The sequence below is a fragment of the Ranitomeya imitator genome, chromosome 2, assembly GCF_032444005.1.
Source record: "Ranitomeya imitator isolate aRanImi1 chromosome 2, aRanImi1.pri, whole genome shotgun sequence".
Lineage (NCBI taxonomy): Eukaryota > Metazoa > Chordata > Amphibia > Anura > Dendrobatidae > Ranitomeya > Ranitomeya imitator.
The window spans coordinates 358,404,514-358,424,857 of NC_091283.1; the positions used below are offsets into that span (position 1 = coordinate 358,404,514).

At 47.1% G+C, this 20,344-nt stretch overlaps 1 protein-coding gene across 2 annotated transcripts in view; it reads left to right on the forward strand.

The window, feature by feature from the left end:
- Positions 1-2,327: 2,327 nt before the first annotated feature.
- The window catches only part of LOC138663819 (oocyte zinc finger protein XlCOF22-like), a 51,579-nt gene continuing 33,562 nt past the window's right edge, over positions 2,328-20,344 (forward strand). The window contains exons 1-6 of one of the 2 annotated variants that reach the window (XM_069750160.1): positions 2,328-2,375; positions 14,183-14,333; positions 14,461-14,640; positions 14,727-14,850; positions 14,921-15,018; positions 15,217-15,307. In XM_069750160.1, coding sequence (XP_069606261.1) covers positions 14,256-14,333; positions 14,461-14,640; positions 14,727-14,850; positions 14,921-15,018; positions 15,217-15,307 — 571 coding nt within the window. In that variant the 5' untranslated portion in view covers positions 2,328-2,375; positions 14,183-14,255. Of the gene's footprint in view, positions 2,376-14,182; positions 14,406-14,460; positions 14,641-14,726; positions 14,851-14,920; positions 15,019-15,216; positions 15,308-20,344 lie in introns of both variants that reach the window. The other variant, XM_069750161.1, reaches the window with a different exon arrangement.

The following is a 20,344-nucleotide window of genomic DNA, read 5'->3' on the forward strand; positions in this document are numbered from 1 at the left end:
CAACAAATAGGCTGTTCCCAGAGTGCTGTATCAAGGCACCTCAATGGTAAGTCTGTTGGAAGGAAACAATGTGGCAGAAAACGCTGTACAACGAGAAGAGGAGACCGGACCCTGAGGAAGATTGTGGAGAAGGACCGATTCCAGACCTTGGGGAACCTGAGGAAGCAGTGGACTGAGTCTGGTGTGGAAACATCCAGAGCCACCGTGCACAGGCGTGTGCAGGAAATGGGCTACAGGTGCCGCATTCCCCAGGTAAAGCCACTTTTGAACCATAAACAGCGGCAGAGGCGCCTGACCTGGGCTACAGAGAAGCAGCACTGGACTGTTGCTAAGTGGTCCCAAGTACTTTTTTCTGATGAAAGCAAATTTTGCATGTCATTCGGAAATCAAGGTGCCAGAGTCTGGAGGAAGACTGGGGAGAAGGAAATGCCAAAATGCCTGAAGTCCAGTGTCAAGTACCCACAGTCAGTGATGGTGTGGGGTGCCATGTCAGCTGCTGGTGTTGGTCCACTGTGTTTCATCAAGGGCAGGGTCAATGCAGCTAGCTATCAGGAGATTTTGGAGCACTTCATGCTTCCATCGGCTGAAATGCTTTATGGAGATGAAGATTTCATTTTTCAGCATGACCTGGCACCTGCTCACAGTGCCAAAACCACTGGTAAATGGTTTACTGACCATGGTATTACTGTGCTCAATTGGCCTGCCAACTCTCCTGACCTGAACCCCATAGAGAATCTGTGGGATATTGTGAAGAGAAAGTTGAGAGACGCAAGACCCAACACTTTGGATGAGCTTAACGCCGCTATTGAAGCATCCTGGGCCTCCATAACATCTCAGCAGTGTCACAGGCTGATTGCCTCCATGCCACGCCGCATTGAAGCAGTCATTTCTGCCAAAGGATTCCCGACCAAGTATTGAGTGCATAACTGAACATTATTAGTTGATGTTTTTTTTGTTTGTTATTAAAAAACACTTTTATTTGATTGGATGGGTGAAATATGCTAATTTATTGAGACAGGTTTTTTGGGTTATCAGGAGTTGTATGCCAAAATCATCAGTATTAAAACAATAAAAGACCTGACAAATTTCAGTTGGTGGATAATGAATCTATAATATATGAAAGTTTAATTGTAATCATTACATTATGGTAAATAATGAAATTTAACACTATATGCTAATTTTTTGAGAAGGACCTGTATATACACTGCTCCGCTCCGTACACATGCGGCTCCGCTCAGTACACCTCGTACACCCGTGGCTCCGCTGCGAACACCTAGTACACACGTGACTCCGCTCCGTACACCCGCGGCTCCACTTCGTAAACCTCATACACATGCGGCTCCGCTCCGTACACCTCGTACACACACGGCTCCGCTCTGTACACCTCGTACACACACGGCTCTGCTCCGTACACCCCGTACACACGCGGCTCCGCTCAGTACACCTCGTACACACGCGGCTCTGCTCCATACACCTCGTACACAACGGCTCCGCTCCATACACCTCGTACACACACGGCTCCACTCCGTACACCTCGTACACACACGGCTCCGCTCCGTACACCTCGTACACACACGGCTCTGCTCCATACACCTCGTACACACACGGCTCCTCTCCGTACACCTCGTACACACACGGCTCCTCTCCGTACACCTCGTACACACACGGCTCTGCTCCATACACCTCGTACACACACGGCTCCTCTCCGTACACCTCGTACACACACGGCTCCGCTCCGTACACCTCGTACACACACGGCTCCTCTCCGTACACCTCGTACACACACGGCTCTGCTCCATACACCTCGTACACACACGGCTCTGCTCCATACACCTCGTACACACACGGCTCCGCTCCGTACACCTCGTACACACACGGCTCCTCTCCGTACACCTCGTACACACACGGCTCCACTCCGTACACCTCGTACACACAAAGCTCCGCTCTGTACACCTCGTACACATGCGGCTCTGCTCCGTACACCTCGAACACACAAAGCTCCGCTCCGTACACCTCGTATACACACGGCTCCACTCCGTACACCTCGTACACACACGGCTCCACTCCGTACACACATGGCTCCGCTCCATACACCTCGTGCACATGGCTCCGCTCCGTACACCTCGCGCACACACACGGCTCTGCTCTGTACACCTCGTACACATGCGGCACTGCTATATCCACCCTGTAAACCCCTCCTGGCCCCACACATAAACTTCTCCTCATCCAGCACCATGACAACCAGCACAGCACAGTCCTGCATACACTGAGGCCCCTGATCATGTGACCCCTGACTCCTCCCCTCCTGTGACCTCATCACAGGTCCTGTGCGCACAGAACAGCCATATATGTGGAGTGTGGCTCTGCAGGTGGAGGTAGGTGCTGGAGATTCAACATTATTAGGAGACTATTTTGGTGCTTTTCTGTTGCCATTTTGTAAAAATCAATAACGTTTTTCTTCTCCTTCCTCTGATACTTAAGGCTTCTTTCACATTTCCATCGGTACGGGGCCGTCACGAAGCGTCGGCGCGACGTACTGACGGAAGTGTTTGCTTTCACATTTCCGCCTGCGTTGCCGAGCAGGAAAGATCGTGAGAGCGATATTTCCTGCTGGGCATGCGCAGTGGGAAACACCTAGTACAGTGCCCCCTCTGCTCCCCCCACACACAGTATAATGTTCCCACAGTACCACATCCCCCCACACGCAGTTTAATGTTCCCACAATACCGCCATCCCCTATGTACAGTATAATGTTCCCCCAGTAGAACCATCCCCACACATACACAGTGTAATGTTCACCCAGTACTGCCATCCCCCACACGGAGTATAATGTTCCCACAGTACCGCCATCCCCCACACACAGTATAATGTTACCACAGTACCGCCACCCCCCCCCCCCCACACACACACATTATGATAGTACAAGTTGCCCCCACAATATGGCACCACCCTCCTCCTAATATATAACTCCTCCCATCCCCCACTCCTGGTGCAGATACAGATGACCCCGGGTCTGCACTGACCTCCTGTTCCCCAGGGCTGAAGATGTGGCCCCAGGGCCGGTGCTATAGATGTATGAGGGGCTGTTATCTGCGGTGTGAGCTGTACATGTAATGGAGACTTTCTGGGGACAGATTATCCCAGCAGTAGAACTTTTTCTTGTCAGTGAATGTAGCTGGATTTTACCTTGTTGTTTTCTCAGTGACAGCACTATCAGAGAGAGAAGATCCGCCCTTCAGGGACAGGAAACCTACAGGATAAAAGGGCGGTACCTCTCCCCTGCATCAGTTTGGTTTCCTGTCCCTGACGGGGAACCTTCTCGGACGGTACCTGTCATGACCGACCGGAACTTAAAGACCGACCTGGTGAATATCCGGAGCCGGCCAGTCCGGGTTCTGGCAGCGGGGAGGCCCCTGCCACGGCTGGTCCGGTATCCGAGGCCGCCACAGCTTCGACCGATGGGTCCGGAAGCGTGAGCGGGGGGAAGCGCAGCCGCCACTCTGGATAGGAGTTGGGGCGCTCCAGCACTCTGCCGCACATAGGACGCTGGATTCCAAGATGGTGCCGCACCGTAAGTAGGAACTTCCGGTTCGGGGGCAGTGAGGTGAATGACTGCACCAAGATGGCGCTGCCCCGGAACCGGAATCCTTCATTTCCGGGTCGCCGACCGCGCGCATGCGCAGTAGCTGCAGAGCGAGAAAAAAAAAAAAAGGACGCTTCCTCTAAACAACGCAGCCACGGGGGGGAGGGGATAAGTGCCATCCTTTAAAAGGAAGGTGCGCATGGAATCCCCTTGCTGCATGCCGTCCCAAGGTAGTAAGCCATGGAAGACAGCGATCAGCAGCTCCAGCCAACGCAGCAGCAGCAGCGCCATCATCAGCGGCAGAAGTTGGACGCTCAGGAAAAGCGAACTTCTGCGGGTAACCGAAGTTCTCGCAGCAGCGTAGTAAAAGCTCCAGTGTGGTAAAACTGCTGCCGGCCACGGATCACACACCTCAGGATCCTGCCCCTCCTCCAGAACCGGTACCTGTGGCTGCGTCAGATTGGTGAGTGATCTTCGTGAAAGCTCTCTTTTGTAATTGGGGTTCCCCTTCTCCATTTGTCTTAGGCAAGGAAGAGAACGGGGAAGACGAAACATAGAACCTGCCCCTTAGGCGAGAAAGCCCTACCACAGACGTGGAATAAGAAGCTATGTGACTCCTGTATTGAGCGAGTCCTCTGTGAGGAGACTCCAATCTTCGCCTCTGAGTTACGTTCCATAATTAAATCAGAGGTTGAGACAGTGTTTAACTCCCTTAAAGGCGGAAGGAGAGCTAGTAGGAAACAATCAATTCCTGATAGGAATTCTGACTCTTCCAGCTCCGAGAGTAAAGACTCGGATACGCAGGATTCCTCCTTCTCCTCTTCGGATAATGAGAGTGGGGGTCGTCATTGCTTCCCCCTAGATGAGGTTGATGGCCTTGTAAAGGCAGTGAGATCAACAATGGGGGTGGTGGACCCTCGTCCTGACAAAACTATGCAGGATATTATGATTGGAGGGCTATCCCCAAAAAAGCGTAAGGTGTTTCCCCTTAATGAAAATATTCAAGCATTAATTAAAAAGGAGTGGGAGAAGCCTGAAAGGAAAAATGCATTGGTTCCCTCTATTAAAAGGAAATACCCCTTTGAAGAAGAGGCTTCTGTCCCGTGGGATAAAGCCCCCAAACTCGACGTTGCGGTAGCTAAGGCCTCGAAATAGTTCGCATTGCCATTCGAGGACATGGGAACCCTGAAAGAGCCTCTTGATAAAAGAGCAGATACTTTTCTTAAAGGGGCCTGGGAGTCAGCAGGAGGATGCTTAAGGCCGACTATAGCGGCTGCCTGCACGTCACGCTCTTTAATGATCTGAGTTGACAACCTAGAGAAACAGCTTAGAGATGGGGTCCCCAGAAGTAAAATTTTAGAGTCCATCCCTATGATTAGAGGAGCCGCGGCATTCTTGGCAGATTCATCGGCCGACTCCATTAAATTGACGTCTAAATCTGCAGCTCTCTCAAATGCGGCGCGTAGAACCTTATGGCTAAAAAGCTGGCCGGGAGACTTACAAACTAAGCAAAAACTCTGCTCAATTCCCTGCGAGGGCAAGTTTCTTTTTGGAGAGACTTTGGATGATATCCTACAAAAAGCAGGTGATAAAAAGAAAGGGTTTCCCATCCTGGCCCCAACAAATAATAAGCGGCCCTTTCGGAATAGGAAGTTTTTTAGAAGGAGACCACCAAGGGAGCAAAACCGATGGGATGACGGGAAAAGAAAAGACAGGGGATTCCTTTTTGGTAACTCCCCTCGGGATAGAAACCCCCCCCCCGCCCCTCCCACCCACAAGTGACATCTTCCCCAGGGTGGAAGGGAGATTATCTCAATTCCTCCCGGCCTGGGAGAAAATTTCGACCAGCCCTTGGATTTTAAAATTAATAGGAGAAGGGCTTCGCATAGAATTTCTATCCCTACCCCCATGGAACTATGTGGTAACACCGCTGAGATCGTCTCCTCAACAACAAGAAGCTCTAGAATTAGAAATCTTAAAACTGATAGACAAAGCTGTCATCCAAGAAGTCCCCCCTCTGGAGAGAGGGAAGGGATTGTACTCTCCATTGTTCCTGGTTCCCAAACCGGACGGAACCTTCCGTACTATAATAAACTTACGGAGGTTGAATACTTATGTAAAAAAACAAAGATTCAAAATGGAGTCAATAAAGTCAACAATAAAATATGTTTCCAAATTGTTTTATGATAGTTCTAGATCTCAGCGACGCATATTATCACGTCCCCATCCACAAGACCTCTCAGAAATTCCTCAGACTGGCAGTAGTCATAAAAGGACAGACAAGGGAATACCAATAAAGGGCTCTTCCCTTTGGCATATCAATTGCTCCCCGCGTTTTCACCAAGCTGATAGCGGAGATGATGGCACATCTGAGAGAGGAAGACGTCTTGATTATTCCATATCTAGATGACTTCCTGATTGTGAGCAACTCAGCCGAACTCTGTCGTCAGCAATGCGACAGAGTGATAGACACCTTAAAAAAATTGGGCTGGCTGGTGAACCTCCAAAAGTCAAAGCTGGAACCAACCAGGGTCCAAGAATTCTTGGGTCTCACCTTGGACTCAAGTTCTCAAGTATGTTACCTTCCAGACAAGAAAAAACAAAAGATAATCCACCTAGTATCGGAAGCGCGTGCAAACCCTACCATGACTCAATACAACTGACTCAGATACAATAATGGATGTTTTCTCTGTTACCTCAGATACAGTACAGAGCAAAAGTTTGGACACACCTTCTCATTTAAAGATTTTTCTGTATTTTTATGACTATGAAAATTGTACATTCTGTTGTGAATTCTGCTTTTGGGCTCCCTCCGGTGGTTGTAGGTGGTAATGCAGTTGTCCCTGGGCTGCAGTCCTGGTCAGGTGTATCTGCTGATTGCAATTCTGACTGGGGTATTTAGGTTTGCAGGATTCATTAGTCCTTGCCAGTTGTCAATGGTTATTGGGAGGTGTTGGACCTCTGTCTGGTTTCTCCTGCTTAGCTGCCAATTCAGCAAAGATAAGTGTCTGTTTTTTTTCTATGGCACACATGCTGTGTGCTGGATTTTTGATTGTATTTCTGCTCTGTGTGTAGGATTCTCTGGAGTTGCAGATATACGTTCCACGTCTTTAGTTAGATGGAGGAATTTTTGTATAATCTGCTGTGGATATTTTTGGAAGGGTTTTAATACTGACCGCACAGTATTCTGTCCTATCCTTTCCTATTTTAGCTAGAGTGGCCTCTTGTGCTAAATCCTGTTTTCTGCCTGTGTGTGTCTTTCCTCTCCTACTCACAGTCAATATTCGTGGGGGGCTGCCTATCCTTTGGGGTTCTGCTCTGACGCAAGATAGTATTCCTATTTCCATCTATAGGGGTATTTAGTCCTCCAGCTGTGACGAGGTGTCTAGGGTTTGTTAGGCACACCCCACAGCTACTTCTAGTTGCGGTGTTAGATCAGGATTTGCGGTCAGTATAGTTGCCACCTACTCCAGAGAAAGTTTCATGCGGCTCCAAGGTCACCGGATCATAACAACATTCGCACTGAAGGCCTCAAAACTATGAGTTAACACATGTGGAATGATATACTTAACAAAAAAAGTGTGAAACAACTGAAATTGTCTTCTATTCTAGGTTCTTCAAATTAGCCACCTGTTGCTTTGATGAATGCTTTGCACACTCTTGGCATTCTCTTGATGAGCTTCATTCAAGAGGTAGTCACCGAGAATGGTGTTCACTTCACAGGTGTGCCCTGTCAGGTTTAATAAGTGGGATTTCTTGCCTTAACTGATAGTCCCAACCCCATTTATGTGTTGTGCAGAAGTCTGTTGGATACACAGCTGATAGTCCTACTGAATAAACTGTTAGAATTTGTATTATGGCAAGAAAAAAGCAGCTAAGTAAAGAAAAACGATTGGCCATCATTACTTTAAGAAATGAAGGTCAGTCAGTCCTAAAAATTGGGCAAACTTTGAAAGTGTCCCCAAGTGCAGTGGCAAAAACCATCAAGTGCTACAAAGAAACTGGCTGACACGAGGACCGGCCCAGGAAAGAAAGACCAAGAGTCACATATGCTTCTGAGGATAAGTTTATCCGCGTCACCAGCCTCAGAAATCGCAGGTTAACAGTATTAGATTAGAGACCAGGTCAATGCCACAGAGAGTTCTAGCAGCAGACACATCTCTACAACAACTGTTAAGAGGAGACTTTGTGCAGCAGGCCTTCATGGTAAAATAGCTGCTAGGAAACCACTGCTAAGGACAGGCAATAAGCAGAAGAGACTTGTTTGGGTTAAAGGACACAAGGAATGGACATTAGACCAGTATAAATCTGTGCTTTGGTCTGATGAGTCCAAATTTGAGATCTTTGGTTCCAACCACCGTGTCTTTGTGCGACGCAGAAAAGGTGAACGGATGGACTCTACATGCCTGGTTCCCACCGTGAAGCATGGAGGAGGAGGTGTGATGGTGTGGGGGTGCTTTGCTGGTGACACTGTTGGGGATTTATTCAAAACTGAAAGCATACTGAACCAGCATGGCTACCGCAGCATCTTGCAGCGGCATGCTATTTCATCCGGTTTGCGTTTAGTTGGACCATCATTTATTTTTCAACAGGACAATGACCCCAAACACACCTCCAGGCTGTGTAAGGGCTATTTGACCAAGAAGGAGAGTGATGGGGTGCTACGCCAGATGACCTGCCCTCCACAGTCACCAGACCTGAACTGTTATGGACCTGGTGGTTAGGAGCACCCGGAACGACCTGATAGTTAAACTCACACAGGACAAGCTCTGGGAAGTGGGAGCTCTGCTGACCGCAACCCCTAATCCTATCACAACAACTAGAAATAGCCGTGGAGCGTACCTGACTCTGCCTAGACGCCTCTTCACAGCCTAAGAGCTAACTAACCCTAAAGATAGAAAATAAAGCCTACCTTGCCTCAGAGAAATTCCCCAACGGAAAAGGCAGCCCCCCACATATATTGACTGTGAGTTAAGATGAAAGTCATAAACGCAGAAATGAAACAGGTTTCAGCAAAGGGAGGCCAGACTTACTAAACAGACAGAGGATAGGAAAGGTATCTTTGCGGTCAGCACAAAAAACTACAAAAAGACCACGCAGAGTGTGCAAAAAGACCTCCGCACCGACTCACGGTGCGGAGGTGCCACTCTGCATCCTAGAGCTTCCAGCTAGCAAGGCAAAATCATGATAGCAAGCTGGACAAGGAAACAATGAACAAATAATAAACTAGCAGGGACTTAGCTTCTGCTGGAGTAGACAGGTCACCAGAAAGATCCAAGAGCGAACTGAACCAGTACAAGAACATTGACAGCTGGCATGGAGTAACGATCTGAGTGGAGTTAAATAGAGCAGCCAGCCAAAGAACAAACTACGTCACCTGTGGAAGGAACCTCAGAAGCAGCAGCTCCACTCACAGCCACCAAAGGGAGTCCATGGACAGAACTCGCCGATGTACCATTCATGACCACAGGAGGGAGTTCGATAACAGAATTCACAACACTGAACCCAATCGAGATGGTTTGGGGTGAGCTGGACCGCAGAGTGAAGGCAAAAGGGACAGCGAGTGCTAAGCATCTCTGAGAACTCCTTCAAGATTGTTGGAAGACCATTTCCGGTGACTACCTCTTGAAACTCATCAAGAGAATGCCAAGAGTCTGCAAAACAGTCATCAAAGCAAAAGGTGGCTACTTTGAAGAACCTAGAATATAAGACATATTTTCAGTTGTTTCACACTTTTTTGTTAAGTATATAATTCCACATGTGTTAATTCATAGTTTTGATGCCTTCAGTGTGAATGTACAATTTTCATAGTCATGAAAATACAGAAAAATCTTTAAATGAGAAGGTCTGTCCAAACTTTTGGTCTGTACTGTATAATTCATAATTTAAAGTTTCAGTGCAGTAAAACCCCGTAAAGTGACAGTGCATGCAAGCACAAAAACATTATTAAAAAAAAATCAAAAGTAAATAAATGCATAATAAAACCCTGTACCAATTTGATGATAAATCTTCAAAAAAACTGCAAAGACTTAAAGAAATGAAAAAAATAAAATACCATATATAAAAATATAAAATAAAAACAAATACATCATTGAGACAAAATTTAAATATATGGCTAAAAATAGCAAGTGACAGCCTAATAAATAAAAATAGTACAAATAATAGTGAGAATAATAAACAAAAAAATATACTAACATATATAATCAAAAATATATCAATATATACATAAAACCGATCTATAGAACTATATATAGTATGATGATGTCACAACATTATGCTGGCTAACAGATGTAAATCATTCAGCTGCGGCGCTAAAAACTAAAACGCTGAGCACTAAAAAATACTCGGAGGACATCCGAGCGTGCTCAGTAAATCTCGAGTAACGAGTATATTTGCTCATCACTAATCACCACCTCTAATGCCCAATCGAACCCTGTCAATCCCCCACATCTTAAAATCCGCCGGGTTGCAATTATGGCGCAACCTAAAGTGTCAGGGGATCGTTTTAAGGGAACTCACATCCTCCACATTCTTAGTCGCCATGATGTCCCTGACATGCTTGCGTGTTCTCACTCTCAACTCACGAGACGTTAGGCCCACGTACAATAACCCACATGTACATCTAGGGCAATAGATCACATGTGTCGTCCCACAAGAGATAAAATCCGTAATTTTATAACTTTGCTGGCCATCTGCTGATGTAACAGAGGTTGTACGTGTAAGGTTTCTGACCCAAAACACACATCAAAAAGCACTAGAAAATGGTTTGAGAGAAAGCACTTGAGACTTCTAAGGTGGCCAGCAATGAGTCCAGACCTGAATCCCATAGAACACCTGTGGAGAGATCTGAAAATGGCAGTTTGGAGAAGGCACCCTTCAAATATCAGGGACCTGGAGCAGTTTGCCAAAGAAGAATGGTTTAAAATTCCAGCAGAGCATTGTAAGAAACTCATTGATGGTTACTGGAAGTGGTTGGTCGCAGTTATTTTGGCTAAAGGTTGTGCAACCATGTATTAGGCTGAGGGTGCCAATACTTTTGTCTGGCCCATTTTTGGAGTTTTGTGTGAAATGATCAATGTTTTGCTTTTTGCTTCATTCTCTTTTGTGTTTTTTCATTTAAGACAAATTAAATGAAGATAATATTACCAAATAATTTGTGTTTGCAATCATTTTCAGGAAGAAAATGAGTATTATCTGACAGAATTGCAGGGGTGTCAATACTTTTGGCCATGACTGTAGCTCGAATTGTATCCCACTGATGATTGAATGTGGATATAAAACGGATGGAAAAATCGTTACCATTTCTCTTACTAGGTTGAAGTAACTCATTACTGTTGGTATTCCTTAGACCTAGAATGGCTCCTTTTGATGGATCTTCTACTGTACCTCCTGTTCCTGAATCGCTCCCCAAGGTCCACAGCCTGCTTTTCAAAGGAAGGATCAGTGGAGCAGATCGTCTGAATCCAGAGAAATTGGCTTGTTGGAATGGCTTTAAATCGTGGATCTAGTATGAGCGGACCTGACATGTAACAACGCGTTCACCGAGGTCTACTTCCTATAAACATTTGTACAAAGTAATCCATCATGTTGTTTTTTGATCAAAATGTCAAGGAAAGAGATCTCCTCACCGTGAAATGTATACGTGAGCCTAATGTTAGAGTCATTGTGGTTCATATCAGACATAAAGATATTCAAGTCCTCTTCAGACCCCTGCAATATGAACAGAATATGATCTATGTATCTGTACCATCCAAGGATCTGGGACGCAGCGTGGGCGCCTTCAGGAAAGATATTCCTTTCCCAATAACCCAGAAAGAGGTTTGCATATGAAGGCGCACATGCCCTCCCATTGCATTGCCTCTGCACTGCAGATTGAAACGATCGTTGAATGTGAAGAAATTATGAGTCAGGATGAACCACAACAACTCCAACACAAGGCTCCTCAGGTCTGCATCAAGATTACTAGATTCCAGATAAAATTGTGCAGCCTTCAATCCGTCCTGATGACGAATACTTGTATACAGCGACTCAACGTCTGCAGTCACAAGAAGCGTGTCTTCCTCCAATTGAATGCCATCAAGGCGTTTCAGGACGTCCGTAGTGTCCCTGACATAGGAGGACAACGTTTCAACCTGTGGTTAGAGATAATATACAAGAAACTTACAAATAGGATCACAGAGTCCTCCATTGCCAGAGACAATCGGACGTCCCGGTGGATTCCCAGGATCTTTGTGGACCTTGGGGAGGAGATAGAACGTGGGAACAACATGACTCTTAACTAAGAGCCCTTCCATGACCCTTTTGGTGATAGTCCCTCTTTCAAAGGCAATCTCAAAAATATAGCTCAGTTTCTCTTGAAAAGACAAAAAGGGGATTCTCCACGAGAAGAGTATAGGTGTCTCTATCACGTAATTATTTAAAAGCCTCCCTTTTGTATTTCTCCACCGGCCAGATCACCACGTTCCCTCCCTTATCCACAGGTTAATTACAATATCATTGAGTGCCCTCAGCTCATCAATGGCTCTCCGTTGCTGTCTAGTAAGATTATCTTTCTTTTTAAAATTATTCAAGCCTTTTAAGTCATTTGTTACTAATTTAGTGAAAATTTCCACCTGTGGACATGAAGACAGGGGAAGAAACGTGGTGGATCTAGATGCAATAGGTGGCAGAGAAGTACCTGTGATGCCTAGATCAGACTCAAGTTCTTCCAAAATTCTAACAGCATCACTTTCAGCTGTACTATTCATATTCATCCACATGGAAGTCTTAGAATGGAGTTTTTTTCAAGATAAGCTTTCTTGAGAAGCGTTGAAGATCCTTCAGGACTGTAAAAAAAAATCATAACTATTAATAGGAGAAAAAGATAAACCTAATTCTAGAACTTCTTTTTGAGTCTGAGAAACGCAGTGAGTAGGGAGTTTAATTACCTCCAATGATTTTTTGTCCCTCTGAGGCGATGAGGTCATTTTACGTTTACCGCCAAATCTTCCCCCTCTAGGGGAAGATTCTCGCAAAAAATCTCTCCTATCCCAATTGGATCGGCTGGTTTCTCCATTTTGAGACCTCTCCTCGGCAGAGGACATTGATGAAAAAGACACTGAACGGGCCCTTACTGGTGGTTAATTGTTCAAATGACCTTTCCTCCACTTGTAGACACGATTATTCTGTCTATCATTTAGATCCTATTGGTATTTTTTTACTTTTCATTTGAACAATTTCTTTTTCCCATTTCTCAAGATTTTTTTCTAAATCATTAAATTTGTTAAGCATATCGTCAGTCAATGAAGTATTCAATTGGCCCTGTAGGTCACTCAATTCAGTGTCCAATGCATCCAATTTCATCTGATTTGATTTAATCAGTAACTCCATAAATCCCTTGGAGCACTTCGATGCAAGTTCCTCCCATTGCGTCAGGGCACATGCAGGAATCGCGATATTGCCACCTTCTGTCTAGAATACCTGCGCATGCATCCAGGAAGATCCTTTCTCACTGCATCCTTTAGCATTTTGGGAGTGGTTGATGTCACCAACATGGTCCCTTTTATTGAGTGAAAAAAGCCTTCAGCTATAGACATTATCAGCTGGGCATCTATTTCCATTGTCTACAGATAGTAGCCGATACATCTTCTCGCCATAGTGTACATCTCATATTGTCAAGTACTGTTTGGGGTTGTTTTTAAGTGGATTAATAGATATTGATATTTTAGGGGATTTCTTTATCTGTAAATATTAGTGATGAGCGAGTATGCTCCTGATCGATTTTTCCCGAGCACGCTCTGGGGGTCTCCGAGTATTTGTGACTGCTCGGAGATTTAGTTTTTGTCCACACAGCTGCATGATTTACAGCTGCTAACCAGCCTGAGTACATGTGGGGGTTGCCTGGTTGCTAGGGAATCTCCAAAAGTATTCAAGCTGTCTATCAGCCGTAAATCATGCAGCTCCGCCAACAAAAAGTAAATCTCCGAGCACTCACAAATACTCGGAGACCCGAGCAACGAGTATACTCGCTCATCACTAGTAAATATAACAATAGCAATGACACTGTTGCGAAGTGGAGACGTACACGACCCATAAATGTCCTCTCTTGCTGGAATGTGCGCCAGCCCTGCCTTCCTCCGGGGGTGGACTATGGATGATGCCATTTAAACTTCTATATTCATCTTTGGGATCTAAACTTCTTTTACGTAATAAAGATTGTTAGTTTCTACATAGCTGTGGGCTCCTTACACTTTTTTCTGTTTGTTGTGTGTTCTAAAGTGTATAGGTTTTCTTAGTAGATGTCAGGAAAAAAACAGAATGTAGTAAAGAGTTTAACATATCAATGATTTCACACTTTATTTCCTTGTCAGTCCCAACAAACTTGTGATACCTTTGGCCAATTAGTTGCTGAGACAATGGCCATCATAGCCAGTGATTGGGAGCATGGAAGAGATTACTTGGTCAGCAATTCAACTGATGTTCCAGTCCATACGAGACTAGAGAACACAACACCTACAAATTATATTTTTCCCCAAATTATGTTTCCCCTTACTATCTCCAGTAATTGCATTACACAGTATTCTGTATGGTGTTACATCAGCTTATCTTTTTCACATTCAGGGCCCTACAACATTGGATCCTTTCAGTGGAGATCTCCAATATTTAGAGAATTTTTCTGATTTACCCATCAAGGATGGATATGGACAAAAACAAAATGGCAGAGAAGTTATTACAACTCAACCTAGAGATCCTCTTCCGGCTTACTGGGGAGGTGAGAGATTCTCATGACGTCACATTACATCATTCTTATCTATGGGAATAACAGATGGACAGAACTGGAGAGGTGAGAACTCTGGAAATGTCTGTAGTGAAATGTTTTAATGTGTCTCCATTACCAGGATTACACAGTAGTGAAGAAGACCTCTAGTGAGCACTGGCAGGCCCCTGTGTCTGGGCTCAGGGGTCTTCCCCATCCCTCAATCACGGGGCCCCCACCTCACATCCTGATAAATAAAGACATCAATGACCAGGAGATCCTAGAACTCGCCTACAAGATGATTGAGCTGCTGATTGGAGAGGTGACACTGCTGGGAATGCTGGGTCATTATTCAGGAATGCTATGAAGGATTTGAGTGGATGATGACCGTATCATTGTATGTGTCAGGTTCCTATAAGGTGTCAGGATGTTGCCGTCTATTTCTCCAGGGCGGAGTGGGAGTATTTAGAAGGACACAAAGATCTGTACAAGAACGTCATGATAAAGGTTCCCCGGCCCCTCACATCACCAGGTAATAGGACTAAATACATAGTAATTTGTACTTAAAGAATTAATTCAGGCCCTGTATGTGTTTCCTTCAGTTCTATCCAGTATGGGAACAACACCAGAGAGATGTCCCCGTCCTCTTCTTCCACAGGACCAAAAGCAAGAAAATCCCAATGTTCCTCAGGATCATCAGGTAGATGGAGAGAAGGTGTCATGAGATCTCCCCTATGATGTTTAGATGTCTGTGATGGTCTTATGTTCGGTCTTGTTTTATCCACCAGTATTATATGTTTTATACTTGTGTAATGAGAACGGTAGAGACGACAGGATTAGAGCTGATCATAGATGTGACTTCTCCATCTGTTTGTGACTTTTATAATATATGTTTCAGGGTGAAGATCTGACCCATATTAATGCTACAGAGATATATGTGAGGAGTGATGAGCGGTGTAAAGAGGAGATTCCTACATATGACTACCCAGGTGAGTAGGAACCACTAAATGCAGAGAAGTCACAGATTGTTCTCAGTCACTGGCTGTGCCTGATTTATTGGTGGTGTAGTTCGGCCATATCACAATCGTGCTTTCAGCATTTTGCGTTCAGACCACAACATTCTCTTCCCACCTCACCCCCGAAACTGTTTAAATTACTTTACACATTGAAAACCTTTCTAATTTCAGAGGGTATGTGGATCCTACAGGTTGTAAGCTCTATATCCTCCAAGAGCATGGCAATGGTTCTGTTACCTTCCTAGAATTCTCATATATTATTGGATGAATCTACCTATCTTTTCAGTGCTGCTGAATTTGCTCATATGGCCCCTACAAGACCAGGTCCAACCTTTCTAGTAAAATTTTTCTTTTATGATCGACAACATTAATTGTGCAGTAAGGACAAGGTGTGATTTTTCAGTGCAGTAACAACAGATTTTCCCTTTATCCTGACTTTTCATTTTCTTTTTAAACTGACCGACTTCAAACAGGATTGCGATAATCTACACAAAAAAACATTACACCTATGCCATAATATACACTGCATGCAGAATTATTAAGCAAGTTGTATTTTAGAGGATTATTTTTATTATTGATCAACAACTATGTTCTCAATCAACCCAAAAGACTCATAAATATCAAAGCAATATTACTCTGTCGCCTCATTGGGGGACACAAGACCATGGGTGTTATGCTGCTGTCCACTAGGAGACAACACTATGCATAATCTGGAAAAAGATTAACCGTGGCTCCTCCTCTGCAGTATACACCCCTGGACGGTGTCGGCCTTCTCCAGTTTTTGCTTAGTGTCGCATAGGAGGCACACCTAAGATTTTTTACTCCGTTTTTTTCCGACGGATTACAGATGAAGAAAAGTGGGTCTCCTGTGAGACTCCCGGCATGGCTCCTTCCTCGGCCCCCTATTACGGGTTCCCCATGTCGCTCCTTCCCCAGTCCCTCGGGTGCTGGTTCGAAGTCGAGAACCCCCCTCCTTCCCCAATTCCTTTTGGTTTATGGATTGAGGTCGAGGCAAGGATAAAGCCCCCTGAAGGATAAAGCCCCCTGAAGGTGACAGCAGCACCCTCCCTATTCCCCCTCTGGGGGCTTTAGGTTGAGACGCCTCTGGTAGGGCCTGTACAGGCAGCACTCTGCAGCTCCCAGCAATGGGCCAGCACACTGCGCCTGCATCCAGGGACCCCAGCCCAGCTGCCGGCTCCTGTCGGGGCCGGGGGGAGTGCAGGCAGGCATGGCACATACAGACACAGGGCTCCCTGTGCCCCTGTCTCTGCGGCAGCACCAGCTCTATACTGCCTCAGGGGGACCCCTCACAGGCCCCCCTTTCCGCTTATAGCCCCACCGCTATCTTGCCTCTAAATCCGGGGGGGTCCGGTTCAGATCCGCAAACCCCACCCTCGGACTCCCGCGCCTGCCTGGAGCCTTTCTGGGCATCAGGCATCTAATTTAGGCCCCCGGCTTCGGCCTAGCTGAAGCCGCCGCCTCCTCTCCGCCCCTGGCCCGCCCCCCAGATGACAACTATGACACTCTACAGTGTCATAGAGGGGGTGGATCGAGACAGAAAGGGCGCGTTTTTACACAGCTTTGCCGCCTTTTTTTTTTCTGCTCTCCGCCCCCTTCTCCCCCTGCCTCTTTTCCTCGGCTGCCATTTCTACTGCAGCAAGGATTAACCCTGCATCTCCCGGTCAGCAGGACCTGGCCAGCCAGTCTCCAGGGGGCACAGGACTGTGGATCTTCGGCGCTGGACCTAGGGGCAAACTGGTGGGGTAAGATCACAGCTGTGTTGTTTTTCTCGGCTGTGAATCCATATTCCCTATAAGGCTCCCCTATAGGGTCCTTTGCATAGCTACCCCTGTAAGGTCCCCTGCAGCCAGCCCTTCTGAACTATGTGCACTATGCCGGGCTCAAGGTCCAGGAGAACCAGGCAGGACTGCTATTATGCATTCTGCACAGCCTGCAGGACCGCTCTCCCCAGTGGCAGCATGTCGCAGTCTACTGCGTCAGAGCCCCAAGAAGCCTCTGCCAATGCCTTGGTTTCTAATGCCACGCCGGAATGGGTCACTCAGAGGTCGCAATCTATGACGCAGTCTATAGATAACAAATCTCCACATTGCTTCAGGCTCTGCAGCATCATGCCTCGGCTATGACCGTTACCAAGCAAAGGGAGAGCTTAACTCAGGAACAGAACGACCTGGCACATCCACGTCTAGGTCAGGACGCAAGCGGACCCATAGGTCAAGTCCATCTGCGTCATCCTATAGCACGGTCATCCCCTTCTAGGGAGAGACAACGTAGTTCCAGGTTATCTAGACCGTCCCCTTCCAGGGGCAGACAATGCAGATCTCCACAATCCCCGTCCAGTGAAGGCTTCCTCCCCAGCTCACCCAGCAGGGGACGCCTCAGTGATACACAGGATTCGGAAGGCATCTGTGACTCCGACTCAGACAGGGAAACGGAGGGGTCCCTGATCCCAATCCCCCCTAGCAATACAGCGCTAGTCGAGGACATAATCTCTTCCATCCATCGGGTGCTGGACATTTCTAATCTGCCGCCAGAAGCCCCAAGATCTCCTTTGAAGGACCTCTGAAGCCGCCTAAGGTTTTCTCTAACCACCCAGAATTTAAAGCGATCCTTAAAAAGCAGCTCTCACAGCCTGAGAAAAAATTCGCTTATCGCAAATATCTGGAGGCAAAGTACCTTTTCCCACACCAAGGAATGGACAGATCCACCCGAAGTGGACCCCCCAGTCTCTAGACTAGCAGCACAGTCCCTCTTCACTGCCAGGTAGCTCAACCCTCAGGGACGCAGCAGACCGGCAGGTAGAACACATGGCTCGTTCAATTTTTTCGAGGCGGCAGGGGCCTCCCTGGCTCCTGCGTTCGCTTCAGTTTGGGCTGCCAAAGCCATCCTGGCTTGGGCCAAAAATTTACAAGTTGGCCTCCAAGCATCTGCTCCTCAGCTGTTGGACTAAGCGGTTCAAATAGCAGTTGTAGCAGATTACATGCTTTATGCAGCTCTGGATTCAGCAAGGGGCGTAGCGGGGATAGCATCAAACGCCATCACGACTCGGCGTATCCTCTGGCTGCGGAATGGAAAGCGGACGCAGCCTCAAAGAAGTCCCTCACGCACCTCCCGTATCTCAGTGGGTGACCTTTTTCGGTGAAAAGTTGGACACAATGATATCCAACGCCACCGGGGGTAAGAGTATTTCTCTCCCTCAACTGAAACCTATACGCACTTACAAGAAGTGTAACAAACCCGATTCCGATCCTTTCGGAATTCCTCGGGCTGGTCCGTCTCGTGTCCAGCACGCAACCGTTCCCCACACAGGGACAACTCACGGTCGACACAAAGGTTGGACAAGACCTGGCAGTTAAAAGCAGGCCAGTCAAAACCCAAAGGAGGAAAACTTCAGACTTTTTCCTCCTCATGACTTATGGACCCCGGAAGACATCCCACCCGTTGGCGACTTTGCTCCTTTCAGCAAGTCTAGATGCCTACTACTGAAGACAGGTGGATCAGGGAACTAGTGTCTTCCGGATACAAGATAGAGTCCAACTTCCAACCCACAAACTGATTCTTCCTCTCGTCTCCCCCAAAACCGTCAGCCAAGGCTCGTGCCTTCCATCAAGCGGTTTCCTCGCTTCTTCAAGCAGGAGTTATAGTACCGGTCCCCACGGCCGAGCGCTTCCGAGGGTTCTACTCCAATCTATTCGTAGTCCCCAAGAAAGGAGGCAGAGTGCGGCCCATGCTGGACCTAAAACAACTCAACAAATACGTACGGGTTCGTCACTTCTGCTAGAGTCCCTTCGGTCCATCATTGCGTCCATGGAGAAGGGAGAATATCTTGCCTTCATAGATATACAAGACGCCTACCTGCATATACGGATTGCACCTGCTCATCAGAGTTTGTTTTTTTTCCTCAGGTTTGCAATTGACCAGGACCACTACCAGTTCGTGGCTCTCCCATTCGGACTCGCGACGGCTCCCAGATTGTTTACCAAGGTCATGGCAGCCACCATGGATGTCCTGCACTCCAGAGGCATAGTAGTCGTTCCGTACCCGGACGATCTACTCCTCAAGGCTCCTACCTTTCTTACAGGTCAATGGAGGGTTCTGACCACCGATGCAAGCCTGACGGGTTGGGGTGCAGTGCACCTACAACACAGGGCACAGGGCAAGTGGTCCCCAGTGGAAGCGACCATGCCCATCAACATCCTGGAAATTCATGCCATCCTCCTGGCATTGAGGGCCTTCCATCACTTACTGGCAGTCTCTCACATCAGAATACAATCGGACAATGCCACGACTGTGGCATATGTGAATCACCAAGGGGGGACCCGCAGTACCCAGACGATGCGAGAAGTGTCGCACATCCTCCACTAGGTGTAGGACACAGGCTCGGTTCTCTCGGCGGTCCACATTCCGGATGTGGACAACTGGGAAGGTCTTCCTCAGACGACAAGGAATAGATTCGGGACAGTGGTCTCTCCATCCCGAAATTTTTCGCCAGATCTGACATCGCTGGGGGACCCCAGATGGCATCCCACTTCAATGCCAAGGTCTCCAACTTCATGGCTAGAACACACGATCCGCGGTCGCTCGGAGCAGACACTCTGGTTCAGGACTGGACCCAGTTCCAGCTTCTGTACATTTTTCCACCTCTCCCCCTGTTATCCAGAGTGGTGAGGAAAATCAAGCAAGATGGAGTTCCAACCATCTTAATCGCACCCGTCTGGTACAGACGTACATGGTACGCTGACGTCGTACAACTTTCAGCAGACGCCCCGTGGCGCCTCCCCGACCACCCGGATCTTCTATCACAAGGCCCGTTCTACCACCAGAACTCAGGGGCTCTCAATTTGACGGAGTGGCCTTTGAAACCTAGGTTCTAACCCAGGCAGGGCTCTCGACGGACGTCATTGGAACCATGGGGTTCATGGGGTTTCCCGATTGGTTCCCCCCTACAGGGGACCACTAGAAATGTGGGACCGTAACCTGGTCCTGACAGCA